The 26,029-nt window shown below is 40.7% G+C and overlaps 1 protein-coding gene across 1 annotated transcript in view; it reads right to left on the reverse strand.

The window, feature by feature from the left end:
* NT5DC2 (5'-nucleotidase domain containing 2) overlaps positions 1-26,029 on the reverse strand; it is a 47,834-nt gene that overhangs the window by 12,504 nt on the left and 9,301 nt on the right. Inside the window, exons 4-10 of the mRNA XM_088482476.1 lie at positions 25,461-25,516; positions 21,843-21,936; positions 14,464-14,592; positions 12,280-12,340; positions 9,641-9,743; positions 1,653-1,754; positions 30-111 (exon numbers count right to left, since the gene is read on the reverse strand). Of these exons, the coding sequence (XP_088338602.1) occupies positions 30-111; positions 1,653-1,754; positions 9,641-9,743; positions 12,280-12,340; positions 14,464-14,592; positions 21,843-21,936; positions 25,461-25,516 (627 nt within the window). The remainder of the gene's footprint in view (positions 1-29; positions 112-1,652; positions 1,755-9,640; positions 9,744-12,279; positions 12,341-14,463; positions 14,593-21,842; positions 21,937-25,460; positions 25,517-26,029) is intronic.

Here is a 26,029-nt window from a genome sequence, read left to right on the forward strand (position 1 = left end):
CAAGGCTTAGTACATCTTCCCCTAGTTACCTGTTTATATATTTTTCCCTTTTCTAGACTGTTGATCTTGCCCCATTGTAGTGACCCATCTTCATCTAGTCTTCTGAACGGTCTGTATAAAAATATACAATAGAAGCCACTATAAGTATTTCAACTTCAATACAAACCACTGATGAATGTTTTGACAGTTTCCTTCAAATGAACATTAAAGTATTCAAGCAAATGCATTTTCTTCAAAGCCTGGAAGGAGCAGTGTTGAAGCATAAAGCTACCGAGGATCCATCCACCATCACTACTGAAAGTGGTCACCATACTATTTTGAAGTCCTCTAGGGCTCACCTTTCATCCTAGTGCCTAGCAGTACAATGCATTATCACATTTGAACATTTTAATGCTTTTATTCTTATGGAGTTTGTGCACATAAAAATACACTTTCCAACTTAAAATGTGCCTGATAGGTTCAAATCGTCCCATTGAAAATTATAGGTCAACATTGATCTTCTGTACGAGCACGTTCCACTTTAAGTTCATATCATTACCTTGTTCTGCTACAATCTCTTTTATACTGTACATGATGGCTCATATTGTGAACAGCCACTTGCCAAAGGCACTGCAAAGTCAAAAATACAATACGGGATTCCACTATACACTTATAAACACAGTGCTGGTTTAAAAGGCTACATATCCCAAAAGACATTCTGCACCATGCTCTGATCTGCTGCTGAACCAATAAATCCAGGTCATGTTCATCAACTTCATGAAACTTAATTCATGACAACAACAGCAGCCCTGCTGGGGTACATGTATTTAATTTTCCTCACCAATATAGTCATTATGTTATCACTCATTTATAATATAATGAAAATATTACTCAAACAGTACAGGATCGAGGCTGTGGTTTCTATTCCTAAAGGTATACAAAACAAAGACAATTGTTGTCAGCACTATCTCTACCACTGAAAATCTGTGTGTATCTGGCAAATAAAAGTATGGGAACTCTGGGCCTGATTCAGACCCGCTTGCGAGCGCAATGCGCTCGCGAGCGGGTCGATGTTTGGCCACTGCGCATGCGCACGCCGGAGCCGGCTCCGACGTGCACATGCGTGAGACCCGAACAGTGATGGGCGCTCCGTCGCTACGGGTCTCACACCAAAGCGGGGCAGCTGTCGATTTTGATTGACAGCTTGCCCCATTTTGGAGGCGGGCAGGGGGGGTGGCTGGCCAAACGGAAGCGTTCCCGAAGGAACTCCTGCAGTTTGGGGGCGGCCCCACTGACATCACGAGTGATGTCAGTGGGTGAGCTTCCGGCTCTAATAGAGCCGAAAGCTCACCGGGGCTTGCGGGAACGAGACCCTACCACAAGGGTCTCGTCGCAAGCCCCAATGGTCGCGATGGTCTCATCGCGACCATCCCCTGGCCGCTCGCAATAGTTGTGGGTGGTGACCCACAGCTAAGCGAGCGGCCAGGAGGCCGCACAAAAAAAAAAAAAAACGCCCTGATTCAGAGCGAGCTCTCTTTCAGAACGTCCGGCTCTAAATCAGGCCCTTTGTTCATATTTTGATGAGATCATTTAAGCTTGCAGCCCAACGCCAAGAGACTCCAATTCTTAGAGGTGTATATATTTTATTAATACAGGCAAATAAAGGAACTTACTTGCGGCGGTCGGTGAAGAAGGCAGGTTTGTCAGCACGTACAATAATCACATCAAAGAGATCACGCCATTGCTTCCCCACCATGTGATTCATTCCTTTATCTCTACAAGAGTCCAGGAGGAAACACACACAGCATTGTTCTACATAAGGTTTCATGTAAACTGTAATCTGGCAAAGTCATCTCAGGAACAAGAAATCAGTATTTATACAGCACACTACCCAGGAAAACCTAATCAGTTTCAACATTAAACAAAGAGAAAAACTCTATGATGGCTTTATATATCTTCCTACTCTATTACTACCAGCTTGCCCTGCAATCCATTTGCTGTGAACTGCAATACAACAGGAAGTCACCAGGTCATCTAAACCATTTAAAGGTATATAGGGGTCTATTTACTAAGCAGTGCTAGGAGACAGAGTGAAAAGTGATAAGGTACCAGCCAATCAGCTCCCAACTGTCATTTTTCAAACACAGCCTGTGAGATGGCAGTTGGGAGCTGATTGGCTGGCACCTTATCACTTTTCCCTCTTTCCTAACACTGCTTAGTAAATAGATCCCATAGAGTTGAAACGATACAGGTTCCAAAAATGTATTCCAGTGCCATATAACAGAAAATAGATGTAACGTCTAAGCAAAAGTTATTGCTTGGAAGCTGATAAGCAGCTGGAATTCACACTCAAAGGTAACAATATAAAATATGCTCATTGAAATAATAAACTGTACATATCCTCATCCCTTGTTTCCTCCTTTGATAGTTATTCCAATCTTATTGAAAATGTGTACATAGTATTATAGTAATAATATAAATATATACATTATTACTATATATCTACTATTACCATAAATATCAATGGATATCTCAACATAATTAATATAACATAACATTTTGTGTAATTGTTAATTATAAGGGCTCCACTTCATCTGCCTACCTGTCATACTGTGGAGGATTTGGTTCTCTTGCGTGTGGAGCTCTATATAACTGAAATGACAGGAGGATGAAGAAATAAATTGTACTACATGTGAGGGCTAGGTAGACTATCTCATTCAGAGCTCATTCACACTTATCTGCTGTTATGCACTTTGCAGCCACTAATACCCCTTTTCCACCAAAATTCTGGGTCTGACCCGGAGTTGGAACAGGGTTCCTATAAGGATCAGACTCGGAATTTAGCTGACGCCGACTCGGGATATTCCCGAGTCGGCGCCGCTCACACCGCAGACGGGTCTGCATAGACCCGGCTTTTCCGGCGTGAAAGTGGACGCTTGGAGATGACGTCATCTCCAAGCGCCACTGACGCCGGACCAATCGGCTGGCTTGCGGTGCACTGCAGGTCATCAAGTCCCAGAGTGCGCCGTACACACAGCAGGGTTTCACGGGTTACACCCGTGTTAGACCCTGCTATTTACCTGGATTGGATTGCCGGGTCACTCGACCAGGCGATCCAACCCTCACCCCTTTTACACCAAGGAGCTGCCTGGGTTAACCCTGCAATAACCCGATTTTTGCTCCGATGTACAAGGGGTATAACACTGATGCATGAAAACTGCATGGAAAACCTTAGTTATCATGTGTTTTTTTATCTATTTCCTTCTATTGAATTTGATATTTACAGGCAGGATCGACTTGTATCAATCTCAAATGTAAATTTGATCCCTTTCCAAATACGAACAGGGGAGAAAAGGTGCGCTAGTGTTTTTACCAATTTGTACCCTGAATTCAAGACGGCAGCTATCACAGTGGGCTCTGCATCCCACAATAAACAATGAATAAAAAAGAACAGGAATGGAGCGCCGTGTAGAATTCAGTAAAAAAAGATTTATTTGCAATTAATACAATATATTCCTATAATGGCATAATAATATAAAACAGCTAAGACTGTTAATTAGCAATTAATGCAAGCCTGAAAGTGATAACACTGGCAAGATCTAACAATACAGTCAGGTGCATAAATATTGGGACATTGACAGAATTTTCAGATTTTGGCCTCTATTCACCACCACAATGGCTTTGAAATGACATAAACAAGATGTGCTTTAACTGCAGACTTTCAGATTTAATTTGAGGGTAATTACATCCAAATCAGGTGAACGGTGTAGGAATTACAACAGTTTCTATATGTGCCTCTCACTTTTTAAGGGGCCAAAAGTAATGGGACAAACTAAACAATCCTAAATCTAACTTTCACTTTTTAATACTTTGTTGCAAATCCTTTGCAGCAATTACAGCCTGAAGTTTGGAACGCATAGACATCACCAGACGCTGGGTTTCATCCCTGGTGATGCTCTGCCAGGCCTCTACTGCAAATGTCTTCAGTTCCTGCTTGGTCTTGGGGCATTTTCCCTTCAGTTTTGTCTTCATCAAGTGAAATGCATGCTCAATCGGATTCAGGTCAGGGGATTGACTTGGCCATTGCATAACATTCCACTTTTTAGCCTTAAAAAACTCTTTGGTTGCTTTTGCAGTATGCTTCGGGTCATTGTCCATCTGCACTGCGAAGCGCCGTCCAATGAGTTCTGAAGCATTTGACTGAATATGAGCATATAATATTGGCCGAAACACTTCAGAATTCATTCTGCTGCTTTTGTCAGCAGTCACATCATTAATAAATACAAGGGAACCAGTTCCATTGGCAGCCATACATGCCCACGCCATGACACTACCACCGCCATGCTTCACTGATGAGGTGGTATGTTTTGGATCATGAGCAGTTCCTTTCATTCTCCATACTCTTCTCTTCCCATCACTCTGGTACAAGTTGATCTTTGTCTCATCTGTCCATAGGATGTTGTTCCAGAACTGTAATGGCTTTTTTAGATGTTGTTTGGCAAACTCTAATCTGGTCTTCCTGTTTTTGAGACTCACCAATGGTTTACATCTTGTGGTGAAACCTCTATATTCACTCTTGTGAAGTCTTCTCTTGATTGTTGACTTTGACACATATACACCTACCTCCTGGAGAGTGTTCTTGATTTGACCAACTGTTGTGAAGGGATTTTTCTTCACCAGGGAAATAATTCTTCTGTCATCCACCACAGTTGTTTTCCGTGGTCTTCCGGGTCTTTTGGTGTTGCTGAGCTCTCCGGTGCGTTCTTTCTTTTTAAGAATGTTCCAAACAGTTGATTTGGCCACACCTAATGTTTTTGCTATCTCTCTGATGGGTTTTTTTTTTATTTTTCAGCCTAATGATGGCTTGCTTCACTGATAGTGACAGCTCTTTGGATCTCATATTGAGAGTCGACAGCAACTGATTCCAAATGCAAATGTCACACCTAGAATCAACTCCAGACCTTTTACCTGCTTAATTGATAACGAAATAACGAGGAAATAGCCCAAACCTGTCCATGAAATAGATTTTGAGTTGATAGTCCCATTACTTTTGGCCCCTTAAAAAGTGGGAGGCACATATAGAACCCATTGTAATTCCTACACCGTTCACCTGATTTTGATGTGATTACCCTCAAATTAAATCTGAAAGTCTGCAGTTAAAGCACATCTTGTTTGTTTCATTTCAAAGCCATTGTGGTGGTGAATAGAGGCCAAAATATGAAAATTCTGTCAATGTCAAATATTTATGCACCTGACTGTATGTAAAATATACAAATCTTTAGATATACATAAAATACGTTTTGAGAAAGGATTTATCTATATCAAACAGAGATGTGGTTAATTCCTCTGATGTTGTTAGGATGAAGGTGGTAATCAGCCACACTATTGGATATATGACAACCCACAGTTCATTGTAGTAATAAGAGTGGGATAATTAAAACAGTGACAAAAGCACGTTTCCAACTCCAATAGTCCCAAAGTGATATTAAGTAGTCAGAGGACTTGTTTGTATCAAAAAAGATACTGATTGCTAGTTAATAACAGTGTGTATACATGGCTAAATATACTTGCAAGGATAGCGCAGAGGTGGAGAATTTTATTCACCCGGCAGGAAGTCCGATATACACCTTTCCATACGCTTTAAGTCTTTGGACTTTTGCCATTACATCCGGGAAAATATGAGGGGGATATACACATTCCTTAATGTTTAGATATGACATTGACTACTTAACCCTTTATTCAGTAATGTTGCTCTCAAGCAACATAAATTTTGTATTATAGATATGCTGTACAGCAGAGATGGGGAACCTCAGGCCCTGGGGCCGTATAAGGCCCCTGGAATCATTTGGTCTGGCCCGCTGAGCTTTTTTATGCTAGCCTCATCTGGCTAGAAGGGTGCCTAGAATGCACCCTGCAGCCAGAATCTATGTAGCAGTGCCGCCTGGAGCTTCCTTAAAACGCTTCAGGCGGTCAAACCGCTGCCCTTACAGCTTCCGGGCATTGCTGTAATTACCGGCGATTGTGGCCCTTCCCCTTGTGACATTGCACAGAGGGGGAGTGGCCTGCACCGGGCCCACAAATAATGTTATATATATCAAAATGGCCCTCTGCAGAAAAAAAGGTTCCCCACCCCTGCTGTACAGCCATGGCCAAAAGTTTTGAGACTGAAACGTATTGGTTTTCACAAAGTTAGCTGCTTCAGTGTTTTTAGACCTTTTTGTCAGATGTTACTATGATATACTGAAGTAAAATAACACGCATTTCATAAGTGTCAAAGGCTTTTATTGACAATTACATTAAGTTTATGCAAAGAGTCAATATTTGCAGTGTTGACCCTTCTTTTTCAAGACCTCTGCAATTCGCCATGGCATGCTGTCAATCAAATTTTGGGCCACATACTGACTGATGGCTGCCCATTCTTGCCTAATCAATGCTTAAGGTTTGTCAGAATTTGTGGGTTTTGGTTTGTCCACCTGCCTCTTGAGGATTGACCGCAAGTTCTCAGTGGGATTACGGTCTGGGGAGTTTCCTGGCCATGGACTCAAAATTTGATGTTTTGTTCCCCAAGCCACTTTGTGTATCACTTTTGCCTTATGGCAAGGTGCTCCATCAAGCTGGAAAAGCCATTGTTTGACACCAAACTGTTCTTGGATGGTTCGGAGAAGTTGCTTTTGGAGGATGTTTTGGTAACATTCTTTATTCATGGCTGTGTTCTTAGGCAAATTTGTGTTGGATCCCACTCCCTTAGCTGAGAAGCAACCCCACACGTGAAGGGTCTCAGGATGCTTTACTGTTGGCATGACACAGGATGAAGACTTTTGGAGAATTGGCTGGTGTCAAGAAGGGCAGCAAAGAAGCCACTTCTCTCCAGGAATAACATCAGGGACAGACTGATATTCTGCAAAAGGTACAGGGATTAGACTCCTGAGGACTGGGGTAAAGTTATTTTCTCTGATGAATTCCCTTTCAGATTGTTTGGGGCATCTGGAAAAATGCTTGTCCGGAGAAGGAAAGGTGAGCGCTACCATCAGTCCCGTGTCATGCCAACAGTAAAGCATCCTGAGACCATTCATGTGTGGGGTTGGTTCTCAACCAAGGGAGTGGGATCACTCACAATTTTGCCTAAGAACACAGCCATGAATAAAGAATGGTACCAAAACATCCTCCAAGAGCAACTTCTCCCAACCATCCAAAAACAGTTTGGTGATGAACAATGCCTTTTCCAGCATGATGGAGCACATTGCCATAAGGCAAAAGTGATAACTAAGTAGCTCAGGGAAGAAAACATCTAAATTTTGGGTCCATGGCCAGGAAATTCCCCAGACCGTAATCTCTTTGAGAACTTGTGGTCAATCCTCAAGAGGCAGGTGGACAAACCAAAACCCACAAATTCTGACAAACTCCAAGCATTGATTAGGCAAGAATGGGCGGCCATCAGTCAGTATGTGGCCCAGAAGCTGATTGACAGCATTCGAGGGCAAATTGCAGATCTTGAAAAAGGGTCAACACTGCAAATATTGACTCTTTGCATAAACTTAATGTAATTGTCAATAAAAGCCTTTGACACTCATGAAATGCTTGTAATTTTACTTCAGTATACCATAGTAACATCTGACAAAAAGGACTAAAAACACTGAAGCTACAAACTTTGTGAAAACCAATACTTGTGTCATTCTCCAAACTTTTGGCCATGGCTGTAGTGTTTCCGTTTTTATCTTTTCTGCGGCCGTGATGCTCTCATGCAACATCTACATTTGCGCTTTTATAGTTGATTCAAAAGATACAAAATTCACAACTTGGTGAAAATAAAAAAAAGTATTAAAAATATATTCTTCTAATTTCCAATGCTTGCCAAATAAAGGGTTAAAATAAAACACCTAATGTACAAAAGCTCAATTATTGTGAATAGCGGAGCAGGTACTGAGTCGTGGGATGGGCATGTAGCAGCTTTTTATTATTTCTGATCATGTGTTTAAAAAAAAAAAAAAAAAAAAAAAAAACAGAGTTAAATGTATTTCTATTCATGCAGAGATGAAGATGGTGTTACCATTAAACCATTGATGGGCATACAATATACTTTTCCAAAATAATATTTGTGTGTGGATAGCATATTTCATATTGTTACATTTGGACATAGGGGGAGATTTATCAAAGCTTGGAGAGAGATAAAAGATCAGCTCCTGTCATTTTTTTAAACACAGCTTGAAAAGTGACAGGAGCTGATTGGTTGGTGCTTTATCTCAGCACACTTTATGTCTCTCTAAGCTTTGATAAATACCCCGCTTAATATGGAACACCCTGCACAATGTCCTGAGAGTCTGTGCTAATGACAGAGGAGACATACAGCAACATTCTATTTATGGCTACATCACAGTAATGTACAGTATATGCTATTCATACTTTAACAAGAGTCCTGAGTACATAGAGATTAATTAGGGTTTCATGTTTACAGCTGATACCTCTTTCCAGACCTCCAAATCCATCATTATACCAAACATCACCCAATGACATTCTGCCTGTTCTCTCCCAGTAGGCCACACAAAACTACTGTATGTGACAGGATTAACACATTATCTTCATCTCAAAATGCCCATGTACTATAGTTACAGAAACCAGATTATGTAAATAGACAGTGAAGGTCTGTAACAAATATTTACAGACCGGGATTACTTGGTGTAAGTGTATGCATTATTATCAAATTAATTGAACTTCTTATCTATGTCCTGGCTGACACGGGACTCCAGTCAATAAGTACATGGGTGAAGAGTGTGTGGTGTGGCCCTCCCTGGACCCAGGGGCCAGTGTACACCCATTATAGATACACCAATGGTGTGGGGGAGTAGGCCTAGTGCTATCAGCACCTGGGGTTGGTACTTCCTGTGGGGGGGACATTTATTTTGGTAGGCTATACTTTCCTATGGATTCTGGCCACGTGCTGACTGACCTAGGAATCGGAGTTTAGAAACAGATGGATATCAAAGGAGGTTTCCAAAATAACATTATTTTATAACTGATGCAAAGTAAGCAGTGTGTTTTTTATCTTGGTTTCAAAACTCCAGCCAACCCACTCTTATTAAATTTACCCCATTTGGAAAAAGTTCTGAGACTGAAAGTTGAGGGGGGGAAGGGGTGGAACTTATCTCTACAGCCTTATGGTCCGTACACACGTAGCGATCTGCCAATGATACGATATCGCTGGCTGATCGTTATGCACCCTCCCTGGTATGCTGGATGATCAATATCGATCATCCAGCACACTACCAATTTGCCGACGACTATAGCAATCCGCAATCGTCGATCGCGGGTTTCCTTATAGTAACTTGCTCAAAATCAAACAAGTTGACCGGCATGCACAGCCGATGGACGATATCGCTATAATCCATACGTGGCCGTGCATCGCTAGTCGACGGTAAGTTGGTAGGGACCATTTAAAAGAACGATTTGAAAGATAATGGTAACGATATCGATATCATTCAAATCGATCTTTTAAATCGCTACAGTACGTGTGTACGCACCATTAAGAAGGGCTATCTTATACCTGGAGAGAATATCACACTGGTTCCCCCTGATGTGTGAAAGTGATTCTAATTTCTAAAATATAAAATTTATCAGCACTGTAAGCATGTTCTGTAGGCAGCCTGGTCCAAGACACAATTCTTACACAAAAGTGAAGGGGCTGTTGGTGATAAGAAATAGTTTCTTATTGTGATTTACAAGCCTCTTCAAAACCGCATAGACTTCCTCACCATGCAGAATGTAGTGCTCTGAAATTAGAGGAGATTGATAAGTGCACACATACTATTACTGCTACACATTTTGTACAAAAGATTCTTGTATTGAAATAATGCAAAAAATCTGCCCTGGTCACTGGGGCATTGGACATATATGTCGTATTTACAGATATTGAAAATGTTTTTGCAATATTTTCTATCCTTTTTATTTGGACTTTATTTGTGCTGCAGAACCTTACACTACATTTATAGGATGTGGAACTATACACCAATGAGCTCATGTCGCAACTGACAGTTGAGGATGTATATATCAAATTTAGGGCCTGATTCAGAGCCGCTCGTAAGCGGCCGCTCGTTCGCTCCGAGCGATGTTTGCCCAACTGCGCATGTGTACGGATCGTTATACGCATGCGCGAACCAGTCAGTGCGGTCGAAATTCATGTGCTCGCAAAATAGCGAATGCCTGATAATTTGAGTGACAGAAAGAGGCGTATGTGGGTGGTAACGGGGGAAGGTGCTTGAAAAAAGGGGAGTGGAGATCCGAACGCAGGCGTGCTTAAATATCAAAACGGGTGTTTTATGGGTGTGCATAGTTAAAACAGCAGCGTCATTGACCACGTCACTGGGTTATTTTATAGTCAGAACTGCTCGCAAAATTGTGGTAGGAAAAACCAACCACAAGAATAGCGAGCAGTTCATACCCTGGTCGATGTACTCGGTTAATCTAATAAATAGCGGACATGACGTAGGATGCGAGCGGCCAGGGGGTGTATTTTTTCAAAAAACGACCGCAAGTTTGGTTCGCTCGTTCAGACCTAGAGGCGTGAACAGACCGCAAAGAGCGAACGGTTGATTTGAATAGCCACCCCTATTTTCTGGACGAGCGAGCGCTAATTGCGTCCGGCTCTGAATCAGGCCCTTAGAACTAATCCGACAAGTGAATATATTTATATATAAAACCATATAAATATAAATGTATATAAACTAAGATAAAGCCTATGTACATGGAGCTGTACATACTTGCCACTGACCACACTGCAGGGAAGGAGACTGGGGCTGATGGTAAAATTTCCTTCTGTCCCTGCAGTTTTTGTGATAGTAAAGGTTTTTCTTCATAAAACGCCATTCTGAGATAGCGTTATATAAAATAAAGATTTACAGAGTATTTTAATGTTTTTTTGCTTGCTGAATAGCATAACATTAAAGCACCGTAGAGAGCAATGGCAATTGCGTTATCTTCTCCATTAACCCTTTGCTGAATATTGAAAATACTTAAAGAGTAAACACTAGTTTCCGCATTATTTAAGTAAAATATACAATGCTGACTTACTTATTTGAAAGCTTGTATTTTTTTAACGTTAAACATAAATAATTGAAATACCAGTTTTTAAATTAGTTTTTAAACAATATTTTATTTTTAGACCCAATAGTGAAGGACTGCTCTAAAGCACAGGTTTTAAACTCTGGGCCTGATTCAGAGCCGATTGTAAGCGGCCGCTCGTTCGCTCCGAGCGATGTTCGCACATCTGCGCATGCGTATGGGTTGTAATGCGCATGTGCCAACCAGTCAGTGCGGTCGGAAATCGTGTGCTCGCAAAATAGCGAATGCCTGCTAATTTGAGTGACAGGATGAGGCGTTTGTGGGTGGTAACAGGGGAATGTGCTTGAAAACGGGGAGTGGAGATCCGAACGCAGGCGTGCCAAGGGTGTGCATAATTAACAAAGCAGCGTCATCGACCACGTCACTTGGTTGTCTTTTAGCCTGAACTGCTCGCATGATTGCGATAGGAAAATGCTGCCACAAGAATAGCGAGCAGTTCATACGCCTTTCGATGTACTCGATTAATCTAATAAATAGCGGAGATGACGTATGATGCGAGCGGCCAAGAGGCGTCTTTACAAAATAGCGAGCGCATGTTTCGTTTCGCAACGAAACATGCGCTCGCTCAGACATAGAGGCGTCGACAGACCGCAAAGAGCGAGCGCTCAATTTAAATAGCCAGCCCCTTTTCCTGAACGAGCGTCCACAAATAGCGTCCGGCTCTGAATCAGGCCCTCTGTCCTCAGGACCCCAAACAGTGCATGTTTTCCAGGTCTCCTCACAGAATTACAAGTGAAATAATTAGCTCCACCTGCAGATCTTTTAAAGTGTGTCAGTGAGTAATGAATACACCTGTGCACCTGCTGGGTGACCAGAAAAATGTGTACTGCGTGGGGTCCTGAGGACTGAGTTTGAGAACCACTGCTCTAATGGATTTCCCCTGTATACAAGCATTATATAGTGCTATTTGGCTTTAAGGTCTAGGTAACACTAGAAATGGTCTAGGCCTCTGCTACACTGCTATAGGGGCAAAGATCACGCAGGGAATGTGCTGACTGGGAGACCTCACATGTGGTGCTTGGATGTCCAGCGTGTGGCTTAAAAGCAGCCACTTTCACAGATACCCACTTTGTAATCACATGGAGGCGCAAATGCAAAACCATGGTGTTCCACCTATCTGTGTAGTGCTGACTCACAGACATCCAATGTAATGAGTGCAATGTGCATAATGATCTCAGCTGGACTTACCCATGTCCTCCTCTATCCATTCATACATCATTCCCTTGACATGTACATCTCCTATTGCATCCTGGAAAGACAGTAGAAGTGGTGAGGTTCAGCTGAGAGCAAATTGTTCTGTAGACTAGAAATTCGTACATCGGGGAATAATTATTCTGCTGTCAGGGTCAACAACTTAAATAGTGCCTCTCTAATCCCTTATATTAATCAATGTAAACATTCACAGTAATATAATATAATATATGCCAGTCTGAGGAAGTAGAGCGCTTGTCTGAGAAATACGTCACTAGAACACTGACAGGGAAGTATTTTGATTTTATCCTTATCTTTTCAGATATGCAGATTTTTAGTTAGCTTTTTTAGCTAAGTATTTTTTTTTTCTTATTATTGAATTGTAAATGTATGGCTCAGTGTGTTGATATTTATCTTACTATAAAAAAATATATTTTTCTTATTATAAGACTAAACTGACACACATAATAATGTTATGTTTAGCCCACCTACAGTAGGGGCTTCTGTAATTCATTTAATGTGTTCGGTTCTTGGATATATCTTTGACCATTTAACAATTACATTCATTTTTATCCCTGAACATTGGACATTTGCTGATAGCTTTTCCGTAATCACTGGCAGTTGATTCCAAGAAACCACTTAATCAGACGCTAAAGCACAATGGGGTTTATAAATGAATGTCCAACGCTCACAAGATTAGTACATATTATACCCATGCACAAAGGGTATGCACACCACATGGCCTGATACAGTGTTGTGCGCTAATGCTGCCTCTGCTGTGTCTTTGTATGCAGCTGCTATGCGAAAATATGCAAATGTCGCAGACGCTGAGGGATGTATTGAGACGCCCACCTGCGGCTTTGCAAATCCAAGCATCTGCGTACAAAGACGCAGATCCTTTGATAATCAGACTCCTGAGTAACCCGATGGTCACGCAGAATGGCCGCGTGTAATGAGACGCCAGAGCCACTTTCACTGCGTACAGGATCGCAGATGCAGGCTGTGACACCCCGAAAACGGTCACGACATGTCTGCGTTCCTTGCCGCCACTCCCCGTTGCCTCCCCCAAATGCTCCCTGTCAATCACACTACAAGTAAATACTCGCTGCGAGCAACTACGGTATTGTACCTTGACACACGCGCAGTGCAACTTAGACGCCTGATCAGACTGCCAATTATCGCTTCGCTGCGCAAACATCGGAATAGTGTACAATCCTGAACCAGGCCCCTAGTTCTGCATGAGAGACCACAAGAATAAGAGCAAGAAGTTATTAGTTATATTAGAACCAAAAACTTGGAAGCTCAGCAAGAAATGCAAATATGAAAATAATTTAAAACGGGACATCAAAGTGCCCAGTGGAAATTGTCCCACCAAACAGTGATGTCAAAAGACAGATACTCTTTAATTGAATCCTTACCAGAAAGCCATTCCCTGTTCTGCTGATGGTGGAGTCAGGGAATTGGAAAAATTCAACATGTTGGAAATCCTCGATTACCCGATACTGACCATTTTATTGGTTGTGATCGGTTAATCGAGGATTTCCAAGATGTTGAGAATGATGAGTCGGAGAATTTTAACATGCATTTTTTCCCTGATCCGTAAACAGATTGCCAAATATTGATGGAAGCCCAATCCGTGGATCGGAACACAGATCGCCAGAACAGGGGATTGCGGCACTGATGTATACACCACATAATGCTGCTGGGATTCCACAGAAGGTAATCATAGGTCAGGTCAGTGGTCTCTATCCCATAGGGGATGGGTGCTGATGATGAGTTGTCTATGTCCCGTGTGATGGGTGATGGGGGGTGTTCTCTGTCTGAGAGGGGGACACACATGGGGGAGTTTGCTAACACAGTGGTAACCTATGGACATTGGTGGGTGGGGGGCTCTCTCATGGCGATCTAATACCAGCGTGGGGGTAGGGGATGATCCCATTGGGGATATATTGCTACTGGGGATCTACTGCTACTGGGAAGTGGGAAGTACTGTTACAATGGTAAAAGACAATCCGTAGGTATAATTTTTAAACTATTAAAATGCATTTTTTTTAAATATGTTCTAAACGTAATTTAAAAAAAAAAATACAATTTCTGATTTTAAACATTAGCCAGGAAATTGGTTTCATGCAGTAATAGCCAAGTTAACAATTTATATTAAGATAATATTCTGACGCTTACTGTAGTATCCTTATAAAGATGAACTGGATCAAAGTCAATGCCATTGCTGATAAAGAAATCGGTTACACAGGAAATCAAAGTCATCTCCGGAAGAGAGAAAATGTCCATGAACTGTTTCATCGATGGACCCTAGAAAACACAGAGAGACTACTCTCTGAAATAATAGAGTATACTCAGGTCTCCCCGCTCCCCCCATATAATCGAAAAATGTTATACACACACATGGTTAATGGCTGCAGCAACATAAATATTGTCTCCCATGCTGGAATAAGTACATAACATGTAACAAATGATCAGCTGAAAGTATAACTTCTGAGTCAAATGAGCTATTTTGATAATCACATCACTTTCCATTAATGCTGATGTCACATCAAGGGTATTTTAGGTGGCACGCTTTACCTGACCGTTAAGTTTAACGTTTAGACACTCGTCTCACATAGTGACACAGAAGAGTGTCTTCCAACTTTTTCCATTTCAACAATACAGCCCCAATTAGTGGAGCTTGAAAGAGCTAGGCCATACATATAAGGGTCCTAGGAATACACGGAAAGTGGGCGTGATTGTCAGCAAAGGTTGGAATTATAGTGGTTGGGAGGCACAGGGACACTCTGCCTCCCCTGTGATTGTAATAATCTACATAAAAATGTAGGTGCTCTAGGATTTTCCCAAGATGTTCCTTCCTTCCTTCTACTACATAGAAGGTCAATTATTTTAAGGAATGGCTGCTAGAAAACAAGGGAGGAGGTAAATAGAAGAGACAGAAACACTGAACATACAAGTACATAACTGGGGTGTAGTAGGCACATTATTTCATACCTAGTGGGAATGTCCCATAATTCAAGACTCTCGGATAGATTACTGCATGTAAGAAACCTAGAGACCATTTGGTGGTTTAGCTTCATGGGCTCTTGCGTTCAGTGAACAAAACTACAGAACAATTAATAATGCACCTATGCAATGCTACAAAATTTCTCATAGCTAGGAGTTGGGAATCTTTCACTCCTATTACCCGCCCAGCGCTCACAGGCAGAATATGGATTATCTCCTCTATGGAGTACATCACCTCCCTTCTACATAATACGCTCCCTAAATACCACCAAACATGGGAACCATGATTCACATTTCATAATTCCCCAGTGACTGGACTTGTATAAGGTGGTCATCCTTCAGGTTCTGTGCATCACCTTTGCTTTTCCCCCTTCCCTTCCTTTCCTACATAGTTATTTGTTTTCCTTATACAATATCTTATGCTAGAACCAAACCACCAACAAAAAACTGAAAACTCCACTGCATTAAGTTGTTTTGGTCAAGTGTGTGTCTGTTTGCAAAACCAGACTTGAGTCCCTGGCTGGTATGGGGTCTGGGGCGAGCGACAGAAAGCTGGTTGGCCTAATGTAGTTTCTGCTCATGGATTAGAGCAAGGAATGGTGGAATGTATTGAGAGTGCACTGTGTGTAACAGGTAGCCAAGATCTGTCTCCTGACGACTGGAGGCTCTGATGGGATAGCCGGAGTCTTGGTTGGAACCAGAGTGGAGATACTTGATGCACACAGGTACAGGTAGACAAGAAGAAGGAGAGTAACTCCAAGCAGTCTAGAACCAAATTTCTAGACTGGGAAATGGATCAAGTAGAACCTGGAGTAGCTGTGGACCGGAATGGAGAATCAGAATGGGACAGGAATGCTGAGAACCAGAATGAGACCGGAATGCTGAGGACCAGAATGCTGGAGAACCGGAATGGGACCAGAATGCTGAGAACCGGAATAGGACTGGAATGGGACTGGAATGCTGAGGACCAGAATGAGACCTGAATGCTGGAGAACCGTAATGGAACTGGAATATAACCGGAATGCTGAGAACCCGAATGGGACCAAATGCTGTAGAACCGGAATAGGACCGGAATAACTGTAGAAACGGAAAAGGACTGGATTGCTGAGAACCTGAATGGGATTGGCAGTGCAGCAGGATGGTAACTGCACTGGAAGTCTCTTGGACAATTATACAGAGTATTCTGCAGGAGCTCAGGAAGGAGGTCACAGCAGGACTGTGAACAACATTGCTCTGGCGCTGTTTAGTTCAAAGTGAAATCTTTTTATGCCCCTGGACCATCATGGATTGTCTGCAGGCATCAGCTGAGGGAATACTGGTCTCCCGTTGGTGGGGATCAGATCACCTGATCCAGACTGTCATGGCGGTGCACAGGAGCCAGTGTCAGTGGGGATGCTGCTCGTGGACGACAGGGAGCCCGCTGACTGCGGCAGAGAGAGAAAGCAGCTGCCGCAGCTAGACAGAATGCGCCCGGACTCGCTGAAGATCTGCCATGGAGCCGCAGCATGGAGTCAGGTAAGTGATCCGGCGGCAAAACATTGTTATTGTCAACCTTTTGACTACATCCTTGTACAGGTGACTGCTAATTACTGCCTATTGCAGATTCTTCCGATTGTCTCTTTTTGATAACTCATTTCACATATGATGTTATTGCTTGCTGATGTAGTATTCTATAATTAAAGTTTCCAAAAAACAAACAAACAAACAGAGTACTAAGTACTTGGGGGGAAATTTAATAAAGCTTAGAGAGATAAAATTGAAGATAAATAGCACCAACCAATCAGCTCCTAACTGTCACTTTACAGGCTGTGTTTGCAAAATGACAGTTAGGAGCTGATTGGTTGTTACCTCCAATTTTATCTCTCTCCAAGCTTTATTAAATCTCCCCCTAAGAGTGCTTGAACAAATGGCTGGCAGGAAATCCAGTTGAAACCATATATAAGTACGTATATGGTTTGCCTCAATTTTATTTTTAAAATAATGGCAGTGCCCTCAAACAACATGGCTTACTCTTGTCCGTTTACTCAGTCTCAATCTTTTTCTGTGTGAGGCGACATTTCATGTCTGAAGACGCGGCAAAAGCCACCAGAAACGTTACAGAGGTGTCTTCCTTCAACTAGCATTTTTGCTCCATATGGCACAAGACACATGGAGCGACTTAGATACTGCCACGGATTGCTAGTTTAGGATTTCTCACCTTAGCATCTTCCCCACACCGCATAGCATCTTTTTCGCATTACGGCTGCACGCCAACAAGTTTGTAGTGTACTGAGGGCTTAGATTTCATACTTTCAATCATAGCAGTGTAAATTCCCAGTGTTGTGTGGGGGGAAAGCATGGCGCAGCTTAGTCATATCGGCCCCCGGTCTTTGCCCTTTTTCTCAGATTGGCATCCTTGTTGCACTGCTATATAACAGAAATCCACAAGTACTTTGTGCTTTTATCGCATTAGCAGTGAGAAATAGGCAAAAATCAGTAAAAGAGAAATACTGAGCGACGGGACGATCGGTGCGGCATTGGGCCGTATTCAATTAGTTTTCGCCCTATTCAATTACTAACCAGACGAAAAACGGCAAGCGGCGAATGAAGAACAGGCGGAAAGTACTGTTAGAATTGGGATAATCAGTCTGAACCCCCCAAAAAGATGCAATAACATTGGGGATCAATGTAGAAAAGTTCCAATAGCCCTGATAAAACTATTTGAGGTACTGAAGTTGTTTAAAATCCATGTTATTAGCGTCCTTGTAAAAGTGGTGAAGAATGGCATTAAGCAGTATTTTTGGTGAAAATAATTAGTCTTGTCAAATTTAGGGTACTTGAAAATGGGTGCTAGGATCTTTTAAAGTCTCTAAAGTGTCAAAAAACATGAAAAACGCACCTGTTGCATGCACCTGCAATCCTAAAAACACCTGGCCCATCCTTGCAGACCCTAAGAACGCTATTTCTCTAGTTTGTATGCTTGTCCCCCCACTTTGTACATTTTCGCCCCCAAAATGAAAGTACTTTTTTGAGGTGTTCTTATGTTTTTTCCTCCAGATTTTTTGACACAGTTGTCCTTTGGGGGGCTGTCACAAGGGCTCTGAGTGGTTTCCCCACCTTTGCACCCCAAAATAAAAATTTTGTACTTCTTTTCTCCTGCTACACATAGGATAATCTTTTTCGCCTATTACATTGCATTAACTTTCTGCGTAGGCGAAAACCAGACAGAATTTAATCCGGAGATAAGTTTCGACCATGCGAAAAGCCGTGATTGGCGATACTTTATCGCAGAAAACGGCTTTTCGCTTCCAAATGAATACGGCCCTTAGTCACATTTTTCATTATTTGGCACAATTTGAGGAAAGTTTACTGAGGACACAACTACATGTACTTTGTGATGTCCAGATTAAAATGAATTAGCTCAGAAGAGCATATAAAATGTATCTGCTGTATCCTCAAACAGAAAAAGACTGACATGACAAATGGGTAATGTGTGGTTTATACTAAACTAAAACTAAACCCAACCAAAGCATACTTTGATAACTAGTAGCCTCAATTATATTGTTTGACATTCATTCTATGTAAGAGCAGATCAGGTAAACATAATAATGTACCTGGATCTATATAACGTTATCTAAATGTAACAAATAAGATGCAGGCTAAAGACATACAGTACAGCTGTTCCACCAATAAACTCAATCTACAAGTGGAAAATGTAATCATAACTATTACTTTTCAAATGCTTCCAATAAATGAGCTGTGTAACAACTAAATGGTAATGCTCCTGTCAAGAAATCAGTAAGGCCTGGGTTCGAATCCCCATTAGGACCAAGTTTTATTCTGAAAGAACGATTTAGAATTCAACAAAATCTCATCTCAAGCAGAAGACCAAACACAAGAATAAACATTCTATTATTCATAATCTGGAATACCCACTGCAGGGCTGAATCCCAAACTAATCTAAAGTGAGTGCTACCGTGGATAAGACCTTATAAGGTGGAGATTTTTTAATAATATTTTATATTATCTTTATTTATTCTTTATGATGTGCATTTGGTATAGATATTGTGTGTGTTGTTACATAATTTAATAAACACTATATTTTCCTATTTAGCGCTCCTTTCTAATAAATTATAGGTTCTATTTGTGACTTTAGCTATCATCTAGATAACGTTATCCAGGTACTGTATTTTATTTGGGGATAACAGAATTAACTCTTTATCTAGGATTTAGGATTTTGTTTAATTCTTTTTGTGCTTTATTTTAAATATTTGTGGATGAGCCCAAATCTACATATATATATTAATTGGTATATTAAAAGAAGTTGAAAAAGTGACAATTCATCTGTAGTTTCACTACTGTTACCATATTTTTGTGAATGTCTGTCCCTGGGAATTGACTGTAACCAATAAGCATGATGTCCTGTTACTAATATATCTTGATGAAAATCTAGGAAAGCAACTATTTTTGGTTGCTAATTAAAACTATATCTGATATAATAGTTTGGGCATGATTTATTAATTTACAGAAATACTTGTATAATATTGTATGTATCTAGTACAGCTGTATATGATTATATTTCATAAATGGATAAGTAGCTAATAGAAGGTGCATTACCATGTAACGCAAACTGCTACTTATTTGACTGTTTACATATTAAATGAAAATATACTATACATGCAAAATCCACTTCCATCTCCTAATTGCAATAATCTATATTGCTTGCTTCAGTTTAACAGAAACATCTGATTTAGGTCTAAAGCAACTGCACACCAGAAAACTTTCCAGGCTCTCCTCAGGAAAAAATAAATGTTTTATTTATTTTTGGAGTACATAGTTTTTGAATATCGTTACCATATATAATGTTTCTACAATGTTGACCTTTTTAAGTTCCAGTTGACCCTTTGTAATGCTGCTGCAGTTATCTCTATTTATATAAAATAAAGTTCTCGGTTTAGGGGGCTTGCCTGATTAGTTTTGGGCTAATTTCTTGTACCCCTGGATGGATTTTGATGGGGTTTTCACTATTCTATACAGCATTGGTCGAGGAAGGTTTTGGTGTATGAACCATTCATCTGTGACAAAAAGGATCCGAGCAGTGACGATTTTAGTGAAGCAAAGTCATAAAAAAAAATCTCGCACCGAGCTGCTGGCTAGGGTGCCAATCAGAGATAGCAATGTGCCCTGTTACTTAGCAGCAGCCTAGAGAGGGGAGCGAGTCAGGGGCTGAGCAGGGTCACGTCTGAAGCAGACAGAGACAGCCTCCAACGAACCCATTAAGATGCCCTGATGCAGACACAGTAGACAGAAAGGAGCCAGGGGTGGCATAAGATGAGGAATTAAAAAACTCAAACAGCCATCGGAACACCATGAAATGATTTCCATTTGATGGTAGCAAACATCGAGCCGCCACCATCAAATAGTAAAAACACTACCATCAGAACAAAAACATTGATGGTTAGTATTCATCGGAATCTGATGTCCATTCCTATGCTGAACCTGCAGGCGGACTCCAGCCACCACTCCTACACTGTGAAGTGCTCCCTCTCCAGCCTGATGTTCCTGCTCAGTCACATGCCATCGGTGAACAGGATGCACTTCCCATGGATGTCAGCGCTGTTCTCAGACAGGGGCACCACAGCTCAAAAGGAAGACCAGGAAATACAGGGTACATTGTGTAAAGAGGATATTGCTCATCTCCATGTTCGACAGCCGGGAAGGGGTGCACATGGAGGCTGCGGAAATATGCACAGTTGCCCTAGCACCGGAGACATACTGCTGATAATGCTTAAGGTAGCTACAATACAAATCTCTCATCCATGATCCTCCTGCACTTCCCAGCACAACCCAGTGGCTGGGCCCTAGCCAGCTGCAGGGCAGCAGTAGGGGGGGATGTGGTGACATGCAGAGGCTGTGGTAAGACCTAGTGGCAAGAGTGAGAAGCAGGGGCCTGTGGTGAGATGCAGGGGGCTGTGGTCGGAACCAGTGGCAAGAGAGAGATGCAGGGGACAGTAGTGAGAAGCAGGAGGCTGTTGTGAGATGCAGGGGGCTATAGTGAGATGCAGGGGGCTGTGGTGACTTGGCGTAGGTTGTTATGAGATGCAGGGGGTTGTGGTGAGATGCAGGGGGCTGTGGTGAGATGCAGGGGGCTGTGGTGAGATGAAATTGCTCCAGTGAGAAGTCGGGGCAGGTTGCTAGTTGTACTGTATATTCAACACATTTGGAATATCACCAGCATAACCATCCGGGGGTGCTTAACCCTAACCAACCCCAGTGGTCCCTAACCCCCCCCCCATGGCTACGAACTAAGAAAGCCGGCTTACCCTCGATCGGGATGCCGGCCGTCGGAATTTGGGCGTCGGGCTAAAGATAGGTGTCGGGATTTCTTTAATCCCAGGTCGGGCTTTCACTGTCGGGATTACGGCGGCCGGCATCCCGGCCGCTGGTAACCTAACTACATCCCATTACATGTAGTTTCTTTCATCAACTCAGCCATTCATCAACAATCCACAACAATGAAGAAACTGAAAGCAAGTCAATTAACATGATGTGTTCTCACTGATAATGATTACCTTCCCATAGAAATCACTCAGCTCATAGAGTGGGATGTGCAGTGTGCCCCCATATAACTCTATGACCTCCTCATCAGGAACAGGCTTGAGACCCCTATGGTGTAAGAAGAACATAGATAATTAGGTCAACTTCAATTAGCAAATCAAGGGTAAAAACTAATTACTAATAAGCAGGAAAACAGGGAAAGAACACATTAGCTGCTGGCACAGAGTCAGCCTGGCACAGGCAATGGGATTTTCTACATTCCCAGACTTAAAACAAACAAAAACGAACTTTGATTTGTGGAAGACTAAAGTGGTTTTGGAGACAGTGTGTCCTCATTTGTGTTACGCCGACCACTGATAAATGAACAGTTACTATTCACAAAAGAAACACAGTAATGTTCAATAGGTGTTAAAAGTTTCGAATTTATCTTTGACATGTATATCATTATCAACGCTAGAGGATTAGGATCCCAAATCAAGTCCCATAGTCAGTTTTCGGGGTACTGTGATTGTTAGATATGTAATAGATTTAATTGTGACATTCCTGGGACCCAGAAACAAACAATTACAAGCTGACTTTAGGTAAAAACAAACCAATAAGAAAATGGTACAATGTGAGACTATAAAGATGCACACCAAGACATCCAAGAATTAATGTTCACTGTTTGGATAAAACTTAGCTTTTATTCATTAATGCCTTAAAAGTATTTTATTTTTGTATGTTTTTCTAAAAATAAAGATAAGAAAAAAAAGTGCTTCTAGTAGGAAAAGTGTTTAAAAAAAAAGTATATGTATTCGTTCTGCTGAATCACAGTAATGTTTATTCTCTTGTTCTCATATCCTATTAAATTTATCGTGTGCTTCTGATTTATTACTACACTTCTACATTCATATATATAATTCTGTGTGTTCACAAATTAACATGAAATATATTCAGTGTGTTTAATACATAATTTAATAGTGTGACAAATACAGAATATATTCTCTGAGAAATAGAGAAGTCTATTTATTCTCAGTTAATAGGAGCAATTGCAACAGTGTAAGCTAATATATTGCCTCACTGTTGCCTTAGTCCAGTTATGTTTTTTTATTAGGTTGAGAATAATAGTTTTGATTAGAATGCTGATATAATCCTTTATTTAATTTTCAAATTAATTCTCACAGTGTGATTTACTTTTTACTTTCTGATAAGTACGGGTCCAACAGCCCATTACCTTCTGCCTAATTTTCCATACTTCAGATATTTTTCTGCTCAGAGGACCATACAAATACGTTTTAATGGGGGTATTCCCCTGTGACTTTTATGGTGTTCATTGTCCGTACTAGCGGATATTAGTATTCACACATAAGTATGGTTGGAACTCCATATAAGATGCTCTAATCTCTATAGTTCCTAAGGCTCATGCACCAGTATGTACACTTTAAAATGGGTACATTAACCCTCTGCATGCATGGGTGTTTGCCCGTAGGTATAGATAGTAAGAGGTATAGAGCAGCTTTCACCTCCGTTATGGTCTGCAATCACACGCTAGTATGCGCACTGTGAATGTAACCACACTTGTACTGTGAACCCTCTGAACTGTGTCACAGCGGTCAGAGCCGTCTATGACCACGCGCTGGTATGCGTGTTGTAATTAATACACACTGACACTGTGGACCGTCTATGCTGTGATTCAGCTGTCTGAATTCACTAAAACCTATACGTATTTCGCCGGATGTCCGGCTTCTTCAGGGCAAGCCGAGCAAGTGTCTTAGTTGCAGTTAAATACCCTGCACATGGTAACCATTGCCAGGGGGTGTGTCTGGGAGTTTTTTTCTCCTCTTTCAATGGAATCATTATTTTATCTCCCTGATTGAATCCTCCTTTATTATTTAGTCATATTCAATGGATCTAATTGTCCCCAAACAATATATATCATTATTGTAACATATATAATCCCCTAGATTTATATTAATCATTTAATTAATTGATAATACTGTACATGAAATCATATAATATATATAATTATTTTTATCTTATTTTAAATAAATATTATTTCAATAATAATTAATAGTATGTGCATTCACCCAAAATCATATTAATTAATTGATCTAATAATAATGCGATATAAAAAATCATTTTGTATATGTACTTCATTTTTTTAAATATATAAATATTAAAACATTTTTATTTTATTTGGTCATACGTGAGTGAGAAAGAACTAAACAAAAACTAAATACTCTGTGAACAATAAATTAAAAATGTAACCATGTGATTAAGAGTGTCAGTTGTCCAACACATTTTAATTGTGAATAAATATCACCCCTGAAAAAGTGTTACTTATAATGATCGTTAAATGTGCTCCTTCTAAGAAAACTAAAAATTAATTAATAAAATAACTGTTTTTCCTTGTTGCAATCCATTGCTATATTGTGGTGAATAAATATTCAGAAATGTGATGAAAAAATATATTCAGTTGTCTTATGTGCTTTTCAAAAATTAAAATGTCACTCCCCAGGGTACCATCAATAAAAATAACATATTAAAGAATATTTAAAAGTATCATGTCCTTATACAAAATATAAAGTTAACCTATCAAACTTGAGAATTATATGTATAGATACGTTCTTCTCCATTATTATTCTGGACATTATAATTCATGTACAGCATAAAAACATCAGATCTTTATTTACAATAATTCTATCTATTGTGGTATTCATATAGTTAAAATCAAGAGTGTCTTCTATCCATGGATCATGATATATTTCTTTGTTCACTCTAGGAAAACTGTATAGTTGTTATTTTCGTTTAGTCCTTTAGGGATAATCGTATTCATCATGTATATCATCCTCGTTTCTCTTCGTTTCAGTTCTTTTTTTATGTCTCCTCCTCTGATCCCCAATCGAACCATTTCCATTCCAAAGGCCTTCCGATGTTTTGGGTTGCCTCCATGTTTCATTAGGAAGTGTCGAGCTACACTAGTGAGTTGTTTCATTCTAGTCTTGTCTTTCTCAGCATTTCTGATGTTTCCTGCATGTTCCAGAATTCTTTGTTATAATTTTCTACTGGTCATTCCTATATATTTCTTTTTGCATTCACATTCCAGACAGTATATCACTCCTTGAGTATCACAATTGATATATTCCTTTATTTTGTTGGTATTTTCATATCTGTCTGTAAATTCTTTTGTACTTTTCATATAAGTACAAGACTTACAATGACCACATGGATAACTCCCTTCAAATTTCTCTTTCCTTTTAACATTGGAGAGTTGGCTATGCACTAATCTATCACCAATATTCTGTGATTTTCTCCAGCTGATGTTTAGTTGATCTCCTATTTTTTTGGCCAGCTCTTCATCCGTTAATAAAATATGCCAATGTCGCTGGAGTGTGCCACGAATCTCCTTCCACTGGTTGCAATATGTTCCTATGAATCTCATTTTTTCATCTCCAGATTCCTCATCCTCATCCTCATCCTGACTTTAGGGTCAGATGAAACAAAAAAAAGAACACTGCTGGTCTAGTACAAACTGAAATCCTACAGCACATAGTAGACTATATTTTAGGGATAAAAAATGCTAATTTTATGTCTAGCACATCTGACAGACCTATAGGTCACAGTTTGTTAGTACATGGTATAACTGCAGTTACCTGTATGCTGTTCCCAGTTGGATATAATGAAAAGCATCAATCTTCATCAGCAGGCTCTGCCCAAATACATGTTATTAAGTATATAATAATTGTCTGCTTTATGTATAGTATCCACAGTATCCACATTAAAGGACAATAAATGTTTATAGCAAATATGGTTTCTATATTATCGTCTTTTGTCTATTTTATACACAGTGTCTATATCATATCTCAGAGCTTTGTACATACAGAATATATTGTATATTTTAGTAGTCTGACTACCAATTATGTATAATATAACAGAATTAGGAAGTATGGCTCTTCGTCTGTTATGCAACTACAACTCCCAGCACTCCCTGCTAGTTAGAGGCACAGTTACATAAAAGCCTAAGTTTGGTCTATGGCATTGCAGTCTGTCTGTATATTGTATAACATTTGGACAATGAAAATGCACACATCAGGGGATGCGGTTAAATTACCGCCGCCCGGAATGCCGGCCGTCGGAATCTCGACGGCGGAAGGTCGACCCGGGACTAAAGACAGGCACCCCCCGGGGAGGGTTAGGCACCCTGGGGGGAGGTCAGGGCTAG

The sequence above is a fragment of the Taudactylus pleione genome, unplaced genomic scaffold, assembly GCF_031769625.1.
Source record: "Taudactylus pleione unplaced genomic scaffold, aTauple2 ptg000289l, whole genome shotgun sequence".
Classification (NCBI taxonomy): Eukaryota; Metazoa; Chordata; class Amphibia; order Anura; family Myobatrachidae; genus Taudactylus; species Taudactylus pleione.